The sequence below is a fragment of the Vombatus ursinus genome, unplaced genomic scaffold (assembly GCF_900497805.2).
Source record: "Vombatus ursinus unplaced genomic scaffold, bare-nosed wombat genome assembly UNPS02011591.1, whole genome shotgun sequence".
NCBI lineage: Eukaryota > Metazoa > Chordata > Mammalia > Diprotodontia > Vombatidae > Vombatus > Vombatus ursinus.
This window is the reverse complement of record NW_020951369.1, coordinates 136953-149961: the sequence shown is the minus strand read 5'-3', so window position 1 is coordinate 149961 and position 13009 is coordinate 136953. Positions and strand designations below refer to the sequence as shown.

At 33.9% G+C, this 13009-nt stretch overlaps 1 protein-coding gene across 1 annotated transcript in view; it reads right to left on the bottom strand.

Moving 5' to 3' along the window:
• Positions 1-13009, bottom strand: part of HERC2 (HECT and RLD domain containing E3 ubiquitin protein ligase 2) — a gene marked incomplete at its 5' end in the record, with an annotated part of 200575 nt that overhangs the window by 58853 nt on the left and 128713 nt on the right. The window contains 8 exons of the mRNA XM_027856650.1: positions 3862-4053; positions 6218-6358; positions 7093-7282; positions 8648-8819; positions 9651-9876; positions 10915-11059; positions 12328-12499; positions 12825-12906. Coding sequence (XP_027712451.1) covers positions 3862-4053; positions 6218-6358; positions 7093-7282; positions 8648-8819; positions 9651-9876; positions 10915-11059; positions 12328-12499; positions 12825-12906 — 1320 coding nt within the window. The remainder of the gene's footprint in view (positions 1-3861; positions 4054-6217; positions 6359-7092; positions 7283-8647; positions 8820-9650; positions 9877-10914; positions 11060-12327; positions 12500-12824; positions 12907-13009) is intronic.

Here is a 13009-nt window from a genome sequence, read left to right as displayed (position 1 = left end):
ATCCTCAGCACTTAGAACAGTGCCTGTTGCCTAACAGTCATTTAATGTTTACTGAGTATTACTAGAACACACACCAACAGGAAGCTGATATGCCATGTAATGTGTTTTGTAAAACATATTCAATCCCTGGATATAGCTGTATCTAACTTAAAACAACGTGATCCTATCAAGTTACTTGAATGACAAATAGGTATAATTTACCACTGGCTTTTCATTTCAGATGTGTTCTATGAAAGTCATTCCTTTTGCTGTTCTAATTACTCTAGTTCTTAAATAAAATACAGGAAGCATATATAGGTAGTAAACTACCCTAAAAGAAAGCAGTCATGAGACCTTTCATAAAATAAACAATCCTGCCATGCAAAACAAGAGTCACAATCTATTTATAGACCACATTTTTTATCTTAGATAATCTAGAGTTCACTTGAGTCTTCATATGTCCACTAATTCAAACTTCATGCTCTCCTTCCCCAAAATGGGAAGAATAATTTACATGTAGTTCCAAATGATATTTCCAAAGTGAAAGACCATGTTTTAGTACAGAAAGATAAGCAATGCTGAGATTCCCAAGCTCCCACTAAATTAAATGAAATCTCTTGGTCAAATAAGAAGCTTAAGGGCTAACTAGCCTATGTACAGAATGTAAGGATTACATTTTACATTAAATCAAATATTCAGCAATGATTACCCAATTAAGTATGCTTTAAAGACTAAACATCAATAATACTGATTGAAAAAGCTATTTTTGGTCCAATAAAAATAGATTGGGAAAATAACTGAAAACACGGGCCAGGTATCTGTTGTTGAGGAAAGAAAATCAGTATTCATCAGCGAAGAAAGAAAAGGACACTTCTTTCCCTACACAGAAAGATAAATTATTATAATGACATGCTGAACAAGAAAGGAGCCAAGATTGTATGGTGGTAACCCAATCTTACAGCTGTATTTGCAAAATAAACATACCCTCCACATCACTGTAGCATTTGGTTACTCTGTTCCTATTCGCAAAACCTCCAACTTTGTAAAGCATATTCATGATATATAAAATTTGGTAAAACTGCTGCAACACTGCTGCAAACTCCAGTCTCTGCCTGAGTAGTTACTAAAATGCTGGTGGTCCTACATTTAATATTGCCATCAAAATAAGCATGTTGTTTTGTTGCTTTTTTTAATTTTTAAAACTCATCAGCATTTAAAGAACAAAAAATCAAAATACCCCAATAGGCATAAACCTATTTTCAATTTTTAATTATGAAGACTGTTCACCTTTACTTGATTGGACTAATTTTTCCAATTTACTGAATAAGTCTTTAGCACTCTGAAATCTACTAAAGTCCTAGAGAAAGCCAAAATGATTAGTAAAGAAATTAAGTTTATGCACTACTTTCCTCTTCTCCTGTAAATAATTTTAAGGAAATTTTTTAGGAAAATGCTTTTATGTTTCTAGTTCAAGTGTGTGATTCTGAGTAGGAAAATATCTGACTAGACTAACAGCCAATCAAACATTATAAAAATTGCTTCTATCACACTGGAAGAAGAGGAAATTATTTTCAATGAATACTATCTTTCGTCTCTAAAGGATCGCAGGTGTAAGTTTGCATGATCCATTAAGTGATCAGGGTTGTTTTTCTCTCAATAAAGGTTTTATATGTAAAAAGGTCATTTATGCTTGACTTTCAGTTTGGTTGACAATTTGATGATGAGATTCATAACATTGTAGTTGCTCTGACATTTGACACGTTTACTGGATTCTGAGCCACATCTTGGAATGCCACCATAACTTCTGAATCCTATATGGCTACAAGAACTTCTAGATTCTGGCCCTTCTGCCAGGCCTGCCATTCCAAGAATAGCCCCTCCTACACTAGGCATGCCTCCTGGAAAATTCCCAGTCACACTTCCAGGAAAATGACCAAACTTGGCTCCCACATTTCACTGGGCCTCCTTCTCCTTTTAGGATGTCTGAGGTTCCTTCTGGGACTTCTTCACCCTGTCTTTCTTTTCTTTTTGATCTCTTACTCCTCAGTGTTTCTTCTGTATTTTCACCAACGTTCTTTTGGGCCCTTGGATGAACTTTCCTCAGTATAATACTGACTTCTTCATCATAGTCCAATTTACATACCATGGAAAGATCATGGACTAATTCTTCTCAGTAGTCTAAATGAGTCAAGGTTCATTTCAACTGCTCTGTCACAATTTCTGATAGTGTTTGGTCTCTGAAGTTTTAGAAAGATAGTTGATCTCTTGGCATATAAAATACACAAATAAGAATTCAGTTGGACGGTCTCCCTGAGTAATTCAATGGCTCTCGAAAGTTCACTATTCAGAGCTTCAGTGAATACCACCTTCTTTTCATTAGCCAGATCCATCATCTCATCTGTTAGCTCTACAGGTTCATTCCCCTTTTCCTGGGAGAAATCAGAATCTGGTTCCTTCATTCAATAATTAATTACTATTATTATTAATTATTAATTACCCACTTTCTGATTCCTCTGGTTTTGAGGGGTTCCTTTGGTTTCTTACTTTTAGTTTTTTGCCCCCAAGATCTTTTCTTCTGATCTAGTTTTATGTGGAACAGGGTTTAATTTTACCATCTATACTTTCTACCTAGTCTCTGAGGAAGTGGACTTGGCATACAGGAGGCCCAGTTCCCATTGGGAGAGCCTGACAAAGGCCTGGAGCTCATCAAGCTTACTACTGTCCAGGCTACTGATGTCTAACAAAGCTGGTGAGATGAGACCTAGGCACACTGGCACACTGTGAGGACCAGCAGTTGCGCTTAGATATGACAAGGTTGGAGAAGGGAAGCCAAGTTATAATCTTAAAGAGCTGCTAGAGGAGCTAAGAAGGTTAAGTTACTCGCCCATGGTTTTCAGAGCCAATGTATGCCTGAGGTAGGACCTGAACCCAGGTCACCCTGACAACTGCTCTCCCATAATTACTTAATAACAAGTTACTACAATACTACATTAAAAAAGGAGGAAAGAGTGGTCTTCATGGAAATCATAATTCTATGTCTCCCTAAACATGTTAAAGACAATTCTGCTAGTATTCCACAATAGGATAAAAATGCATTAATTAGAAAAGTTACTGTTATTTTTGTTGAAACTCATGCTACCACTGATTTTTTTTAACAACTCCACACTAATCTTGTCTTTGTATAATTATATTTACCTTTCACTGAATATTCTTTTGGTTGTAAGACTAAAAGAAAGAGTTGACTGTTAAGAATTTCTAATTTCTAAAATATTCTTAAAATTCTGTAAAATACACAGAAAAAATAGGTCAGCATCAACACTATATGGATAAAATAAATAAGTAAAAAGTAAGTAGTCAACAAGAAAGGGCACCCATTTTGCCACTAGAAAATCAGTGAGCAGTTCCCTCATGTACTTATTCCCCATGGAGCAAAATTTTAAGTACTAGGATTCAAAAACTAATAATTTCATTAATTACCTGGCTTCCTAAAGATATGGTCAGAACCTTCTACTGATTGTCAAGAAGTTTCTTTTCTGGGGTCTGTAAATAATTTATTTTCCTCTAAATTTTCTGACTGATGTTCATATGTGAAATTGCCAAGTGACACTCTTTTTTGTTTTTGTGAAGAGGAGGAGGAATCTAGACCTGTGATGTCATCAGCTGGGTACAACACCTGTTGTGGGCAATCTACCTATCAATGCAAAATGGCAACTTATCTATAATTTTCAGTCTTAGAGTTTATTGGGTTAAGCGACATAAGTGACCTTCCTGTGACTCTTTAGTTACATCAATAAGAATCTGGGAAAAATCAAGCAGTACAGTACAACTGAAAAATAAAATGGGAAAAAAAATGGGATATTTCTAATACATGCTTTAACTCACCTGGGGATAAGCAGTGCCCATACCAGAGAGCACAGCTGAAAGAACATCTTTTCCCTTCTCACCAGCTCGGTTAGAAACAGACAGCTTGAGCAAGTCAACCATGACACGGGTATCATCTGGCACTAAGAGACTAGTAAACTCATCCAAATATTGTGGTTCAGGACCTGATACTTTATTTTGGCTTTCAACATCCTGAGAAATTAAAGAATAAAGATGATGAACATAATATAAACTACATAGTTCTATGTTTTAATAATGAATGCATTAATTTTTAATAAAAAGCACTTAAGGAACATTATGAATTTTATTCTACAGTGTAAAGTCTACAGTACGACAAAATACCCAAAAGTCGAATATTCAATAAGTATGATTCATTTATAGATAGCAGGCTCCTAAACAGCCACACATTCATAAACTTATACTTTCTAAACAGCCTTGATTGATTCTTTCCAAAGTCTTACCAAATACAGAGACTTTACCAGGTAAATCTTCAAAATATAAAGAAAAGTGAATCAAATTAGTAATGTGACCAAGCTAGTATTGAAATTATTCATTACAGTGGTATGCTTAAAATTAACAAGCCCTTTCTTCCTACTTCTTACAAATCTTTGCTGCAACTGGATGAGACTTATCTAGAGAATGGATTATGTCCATGTTGGGTTTTTGCTGTACACTTGTATCCAACTCTTCATGACCTCTTTTAGGGATTTTCTTGGCAAAAATACTGGAGTGGTTTGCTGCTTCCTTCTCCAGGGTCATACAGCTAGTGTCTGAGGTCAGACTGAACTCAGGAAGATGAGGATTCCTGACTTCAGGCCTGGCACTTTATCCTCTGCACTACCTAGTTATCCATGTCTGGTGCATGAGCACAAATATTTTGAGTGTTTTTAGGAATGAAAATACTTTCCTAATTCTATCTTTGTTCCTAAAATGTCACAAAAACAATAGCAATTTTTAGGCATATCACCAGAAAAGAAAGCAACAGCTAATGAAAATAATGAAACAAAATAAAATGTGTGGGACAAACAAAATATCACACATTATTCAAGTATCACTGATTTTTCCTTGTAGAATATTCCCCAAGCATTTAATCTGGAAACAAATAACTAATAAACAACTAGAAGCATAAATATACTTTTAAAAAATTCTAATATCCAATACGAAAAATGTACTGCAAGATTCTTTCACTGTACTATTTTTAAGCATAGCACTGTAAGCAAAAGTAAAATTCATTATTTAAATATACATCCACCAAAAGTACATTGGTAGCTTTTCTAGTATTTAGTATAAACATATTATTTGATAGCAGATCTCTGCTATCATTTTACCATTCAGATCTAGGAACTAATTTATCCACAACAAAAGAGCTCCACCCGCAAAGAATTTGCATCATATAAAGCCAAAACCAGGGGTTTTCCCTTATACAATATGCTTTAAATATATCTATTGATTTGGTCTACTGAGCAACAATAATCCAAATACTGTCAGTATAATTTTATATATCCGGTCTAGACTCCTCCAATGATTCCTTCCAAAAGTCTTCTTCTAAGCAACTGTAGCACTTTATTTGAGCTTGGTGGCTCAATATTAATACTATTTTTAAGTCTACAAGTCAACAAATTGCTCTAAATCAAATTTCACTGGAAAGTAAAACAATTAATTTGTAATGATATACCTGCCTTTTTTCCTTCAAGATGAAAAAAGAAATTACATCTGATTGTACATTATTACATGTGAGGCCTAGAAGCAATCAAATGTAATTTAGCAAAAATACTGAAGTTTTGAATCATGTATAAATATAAAAGTTAAGATGTTTAATTTAGTAAGTGTAAATTTAAACTTTAAATTATTTAACAATATTTTAAGAATATTTTTAAAATTATAAATTCTTAACAGTCAATTCCTTCTTTTGGCCCTATAACCAAAAGGATATACAATTAAAGGAAAACGCAATTATACAAAGACAAGATTAGTATGGAATTGTTAAAAAAAAAAATCAGCAGTTGCATGACTTTCAACAAGAATAATAATAATAATCTAATATAAAATTAAATGGGCTAAAGACACAGGAACTTGATAATCAACGATGCTATTCCCTTATAGAAAAGGAAATGCTATCTCCCTCTTCAACACAGGAGAGTAGTAAGTCTACATTATTTTGTATTTTGAAAAATAATTCTTGGGTTAATCCTTTAACCCAGGAGATTTCTGAGGTTGATGACAAAATAAGATTTTAATTTATGAAAAATAATTCTCTTTACACTGAAAAATGGATTTAGGTATGTTTTATGTGAGAATATAACCGCTGGCATAACAAATCAAGGTTTTCAAGTAAATTAAAAACAATGGTTATTACTTCTTTGGTTTTAGTCATGGTCTCTGCAATGATACTGGCAGCTCCAGGATCATCAGTCACTGGAATAAATGGTCGAGAGGAGGCAGAGGAAGCAGAGGGAGTCACTGCTGATGGAGTCACAGCATCTTCTGAAGAAACTACCTAGTTTAAAAAAATTAAAGCAGAGAAAGAATAAGAAAGATAAACCAACAAAATCCAGGAGCAACTACATGTTTTTGAAATATTAAAACTATAGTCTAAAATAACATAGCTCCCCTCTTTCTTTTTTTCCTTAACTTTAACCCACCACCAGCAACCACCACTTCCAAAGGCCTTGACATAATAAACAAGTCAATTTCCATCAAAATATTTTTAAGCTTTTTAAAATAATATTATACCCTATACAGCTAGGTAATGCAGTAGATAGAGGTCTGGAGTTGGGAAGACCCAGATACAATACAGCCTCAGATAATTACTAGCCATGTGACTCTGGGCAAATCTCACTTAATTTCCATCTGCCTCACATTCCTCAATCTGTAAAATGGGGATAATAAGAACAACTACCTTACAGGGTTATTCTGAGGACCAAATGTGGTAATAATTGTAAAGAACTTAGCACAGTGTCTGGCATGAAATAAGCAATATATAAATGTTCATTATCATTACTGTTATTGTTATTGTTACTATTATTTCAATATAGACACAAAAGGCTATTTAAAATAGTAAAAATATAGAAATTATATTTGCACCCAGTCAGTAAATATTAAGGCTGATAAACTTTAAACTATCTATTTCCTTCCATTGCAGGGTAGGTGTTTTCCCCTATGACAACAAATAAAGTACTAATTGGATAGTCTGATATCACCAATTTTTTCTACAGTCGATTGATTGATTACCTCCCCTCTCCTGTCCTGCCATGGATTTGGGCTCAGCCTTTCCTCTACATCCATAGTCATCACACAATCTTCACCATTCATAGGACTTCCCACTGAAGACACATCTGAAGGGGGAGCGGGCGATGAAGAAGATGGGCATTCCACTGGTGCGATCATACTAGCAGGCATTAAGGCTCCAACCACTGCATCTCTAAAAGAAATTTCAGTTTAATATTTAGTGCACTTTGCCATTTTCCTGGTTGTAAAAAAAATAAAAATAAAAATCTACAAGTATAACATGATCTTCTTATTGTCTAAAACTTGTGCTTCAATCAGACAACAAATGTTAAGTCTTCAGAAAAACAGTGCATTGCTTTACAACAGCAACATTTTATTTCTTGACTAAAAGGAAACCTATTTATGCCTTATTGAAGTGAAATGAAATTTACGAATTACAATAAAAATGACAAGTTTGTAAGCTTTTCCCAAAATTAGGCCAGAAGACATTCAGAAGAGTTTTTCTTGAAGGGCAGAGATGCTTTGGATGATGCTATCAATGAAAGCCAGCCTTAGTTTGAAAAAGAGATCAAGTATATGAATGTAATTGAATACTATTGTGCTATAAGAAATGATGAGCAAATGGACCTCAGAAAAACCTGGAAAGACTTTTGTGATCTGATGCTGAGCAAATGAGCAGAACCAGGAGAACACTGTGCACAGTAACAGCCACACTGTGAGATGACTAACTCTGACAGACAGTAATGCAAGGATCTAGGACAACTCCAGAAGACTCATGATGGAAAATGCTGTCCACATCCAAAAAAAAGAATTATGAAGTCTGAATGAAGATTGAAGCATATTATTTGCTTTCTTTTTTTTTGTTCCTTCTTTCTCATGGTTTCTCCCATTGGTTCTAATTCTTCTTTCAACACGACTAATGTTTAAACAGGTTTAATATGAATGTATATGTTGAGCCTTTATCAATTTACATGCCATCTTGGAGTTGGTAGAGGGGAGAGATGCAGAGAAAATTTAGAACTCAAAATTTTATGGAATGAATGTGGAAAACTAAAAATAAATAAATAAATTTATTTTTAAGAAAGAAAAAGAGACCAAAAATTTTCAACCTGTATACTGCTTGGAGGTGGGTGACTTCTACTGAGGTTATGAGCTTTAATTCTGGTATAATTCATGTCAAAAGATTGAAACAAATATCAAACAATAAACATTCAGTTTGTAGGAGAGATGATATCATGCTAGCTGTTCTTCAAAATCACCACCAACAAAATCTGTCTCTCCTATATATCAACATAATAGAAGTACAAGAAAATCTTGGTTCGTGTTCATGCCTTTGGTAAAGACCTCATTAGAGTACAAAGGTGACTACCATTAGCCACCAAATAGCATACACTAATATTGTACTAATCCTCCTAAGTCAAAAGGAACATTTACAAATAACATTTAATAGTCCTAACATACTTAGGGTTTTTAAATCTACTTGAACAATGAAGAAAAGGTGTACATGCCAAGTCTCAGTGCTTGTAAGTCTGTTTTTTAAATAAGTTGACAAACCTACCTTGCATACATAATTTGCAATGCTGTAAGAATATGAGATAATGCTTGCTGTTTGGCAAGGTTTCCATCCAAAGACAAGAGAATCTTAGCAAGGGAAGGGCGATTAGACTTGGAACTATTTGCACCACTGATTTTGTTACTGACAGCAGAAGAATCTGCATCGGAAGGAACACCTTAGAAATGGAAATGGAAATTTTGTGCTTAATTTTAAAATGATAATATTATTTGTTTCTAAACAGTTTTGCCTTTCTAATTCTAGCTTCTAAATAACTCCATTTTGCTGCACACATTCAGTAATATTAGAGTGGATACCTGGACTCAATAAACGTTTACTTTATTCATCTACATACATAAATAAATTAAAGACTATTACTCCTAAAAAACACTTTCCCCTTATCACATTAAAATTTCAACACTTTGACAAAATGTTTGAACACCACAAATTATAAGTACTAAAAATTCTACCTGAAATAATTAATATTCCTAACTGAAGGGTTACATTAGAAAAATCTACAAATTTACTTTCCCAAGAAAATTGAAACAATATAAAACCCTACATCCATAAGTTAACAAATAAGCAAACATTGTATAGACAATGCCTTTCATTAAAGGCAGGATTTTGCAGAATTAGGCATTTATCAATTATTTGGTAAACTGTTTAACTAATCTGAATTTACATATATCATGCAGAATATGGCATTTTATTATTAGTCATTGAATTAAGGAGACAATCAGGAAAAGAGCAAGAAGAAAGGTTTTCCTTTCTTTAAACATGAGAACATGAACTGCTATAATCTTTCTAATCATTAAGAGGAAAGCAGATTCTATTATTTTATCTTTCACAAATTCCCATTTTGACTACATAAACCCTCTTCTACAGTACAAGGAATTTTCTTTCTGCTCTGATGCACACCTCAATTCACACAATAACATTCCCTGAAATGTTAGTGGATATACTACACACTTGTAAGATCTTATGTCTATATTCAAACCAACTATGTTACCTAAGTAAGAAGCGCCTAAAGGGTCCCTAGCAGTTTGGAAGAGGACAGGTTCATGGACAGATGGGGTTGCTACATCTACTGTTGTCCATGCCACACTGTGCGATGAGCCACAAGCTACCCGGGTGATTTTTTGGCCTTCTAAGCCTTGCACAAGAGTGGGTTTTCTGTTGACAGTAGTGGTCCCATTGCCTTGCTGTCCATGATCATTGTCACCCCAAGCATACACCTGTAAAGAAAAACCAATTATTTCTAAAACAAAGAATTATTTTACATAGATCTATTTATGTTAAAAATACTTATTCTAGCACCTCAATAAATTAAATTAAAAAATCTTTTACAATATTGTTTTATTCACTAATAAAAGCTAAGTTTTTTGTTTGTTTTTTGTAGGGGGATTAGAATTTTGAATAACTAAAAGAAATAGGTATGCTTATCACTAAATTCTAAATAATCTTTCAGTCTAAATATTACAGCTTCAGGAAGAAAAGTCAATACTGTGCTGAATTTTGACAAGATGGATCATCACAGAGGATTTCATGATGCTATAAATGAAATAAATCATAAGACTGTGGTAAAGGTCTTATAAGCCTAAATGCTGATGAAATTCAAACTATTAACTGAGAACCTGAGAATCTTAGTTTTACTTCTCATTTGCATTTTTAAAAAAGAAAAAATAATGAAGTTGGTATAACAAGGTAGGACATCCTAAGAATCACGCTAACTGAGCAATCTTTTTGTAAATATTAATAAGGATCTATGTATACACTTTATTTTCTTCTTCGTTGTTTAGTCTGACTACCACATATTCCTAACAAGATATATCTTTAAATAATTTAGTAGGTAATCTCTACAGCATTTTTTACATTTCACAAATCTATAGTTTGAGCTGTAATCCTAAAATTAGCAATCCTAAAAATAACTATTAATATACATAACAGTACAAATCCTACTGTTTTAAACATCTCTTTAAAAATATAGCTATGGATAATCATTTTATCATCAGCATTCTCAAACAGAAAAGCAGGCCATTAATCCTACATAAGAATCCCCACTAGCCACATGCTGTTGTACTGTATTTTTATTGACTTTATTAAACATCTCCCAATTAAATTTGAATCTGGTTGGTCTCAAGTTGGGAGTTTTGCAGGCCATGAATTTTCCACTTTTGATTTACAGTATATAGTCAAAGGAAACACCTAATACCAATGTAATTTCTATTGTTTTGGCATTCCATAAACGTTAAAAGCAAGTTGTCCATACTTACTTGACCTGTATCAGTGACAGCTAAGCAGTGAAGGGCACCTACTGCCACATGAACTATCTTCTTTCCTCGTAGTCCTTCTACTACTTGTGGTTTTCTGACATGAACATCGGTGCCATGACCAAGCCTAAAGTAATCCCCTTTACCCCTAAAAAAGAACAATAACATTTCTCAAAGCTTCAAATCCATCATTTTCTTACCATAGGTATTCCCTCCTTTAACATACCTACCAACATCTCAGTTTACGATATTTGTGAATTGCTAAGACCAAAAAATTTCATGACATCATGGTGATGAGCTTCTCTACATTTTCTATATATAAATATTCAACTAAAATGGTCTTTACATAGACCATCAACATTATCAGGCCCCAACTCAAAGCCTATTTCAACTTGGTAGGCTCTATAAGAGCTTATTCTCCTCTCACATAGGCTTTGAGAATTCAAGGTCATCTTCACACAACAGGGCAGAACTGGAGAGGAACTTTAGTAAAAGAATAAATCACAGTATGTAACAGTAGCTAATTTAAATACCCATAGGATAATTAAAACTATAATAACTTTATAATACCATCACATTCCATTTATTCTGCCATGTAGATGTTTAATATTAGTACAGCCCTAATATTGATATAAACTCATTTCATAGATGATGAAACTGAGGCTTAGAGAGGTTAAATGACTTTCCTAGAGTTACTGAAGTCCTAGACTACCTTTATGTCACCTAGCAGCCTTAAGGATGATATCTAATCTAAGTGCACTTAAGACATTTTTAAAAGACTGCTATAAATTTAGGGAACAAATAAATTCAATTCATCCTACCAGGCAAATATTTAATATGTTTACTCAAATAATCATATATAAATCACTTGTCTGTAGTTTTAAATAAAGTGGATCAAATAGTAATAAAAATCTCTTCCTCAAATGCCTCTTGGGTTTGCTAGAGTCTAGCCCCTAATTATCTGTGTTGCCTGTGATTTTTAAAAAAAACTTAAAAAAATATATTTGTGATGCCTACTGAAGCCACTTTTGGTTTCTTCACTTACTTGGGGAAAAATAGGCATATTTTTTTCAGAAATTTAGAAATAGATATGAAAACTACTTTTAGCTCATTTCTTAAATGGCTTCTTCTATAATAGCTTAAGATAACTTTCATTTTAACTACAAAGTAAATAAAACAACGACAAAAGCTTGTAGCAGTTTTTCTACTGCCTCATTACCATAATCTCTTCACTAGAAAATAATTCTATTCACAAGATCTTAACATGATTTAACCGAAGAATGTTAATTAAGCATGAGGAAGAAAGACTTGAACCAAAAAAAAAGTATTAAGTTTATTTTCATATACAAAGCAAAACAAAAATCTAATGTTTCCAGCATATTGGAACTGTGATACTGAGCAAAATATTTTACATACCAAGTCCATACTACTCCTGACTTTGTAAGTGCCAAGGAAAACTGAGCCCCACACTCAATCTGGCAAACTCCTTGTCCATTAAGTCTCTCAATGTTTTGAGGAATGTTACATCCTTCACTTCCTCCCCGGCCCAGTTTCCCAAAGTCACCGTCTCCCCAGGAAAAGACCAACCCTATGTGGGGAAAAAAAAAAAGAAATAAACATATACATCAAAGAGGCATCATGGTGTTGTCGAGAGAAAGCCAGTCTCAATGTCAGTGAATTCTGTCTCTGACATATATTGGCTGTTTTAGTAGTAAGTCACTTAATGTTTCAGTGTTCCTGGGCAACTCTGGACTGTAAGTTATAGAGAGATGCTGACCTGCATTATTTTTGAAGGCATTTCCTCCCCTGGGAGTTCCCTATATCAATGAAACTAGAGGTCCGGTCCACCTCTAGATTTAAAATCAATATAACATTTTCAACCCATTTAAGTTTTGGATAAAGTATATTCTCACCTTCATCTGTCAAAGCCAGCGTCTGGGCATCTCTACTTCCACAAGCAACTTGAATAACTCGATGACCAAGAAGAACTTTCACCTATTGGAGGATTGGGAGGAAGAACGGGAGGAATAAGTCAGGTTACACACACACATACACACACACACACACACACACACACACACACACACACACACACACA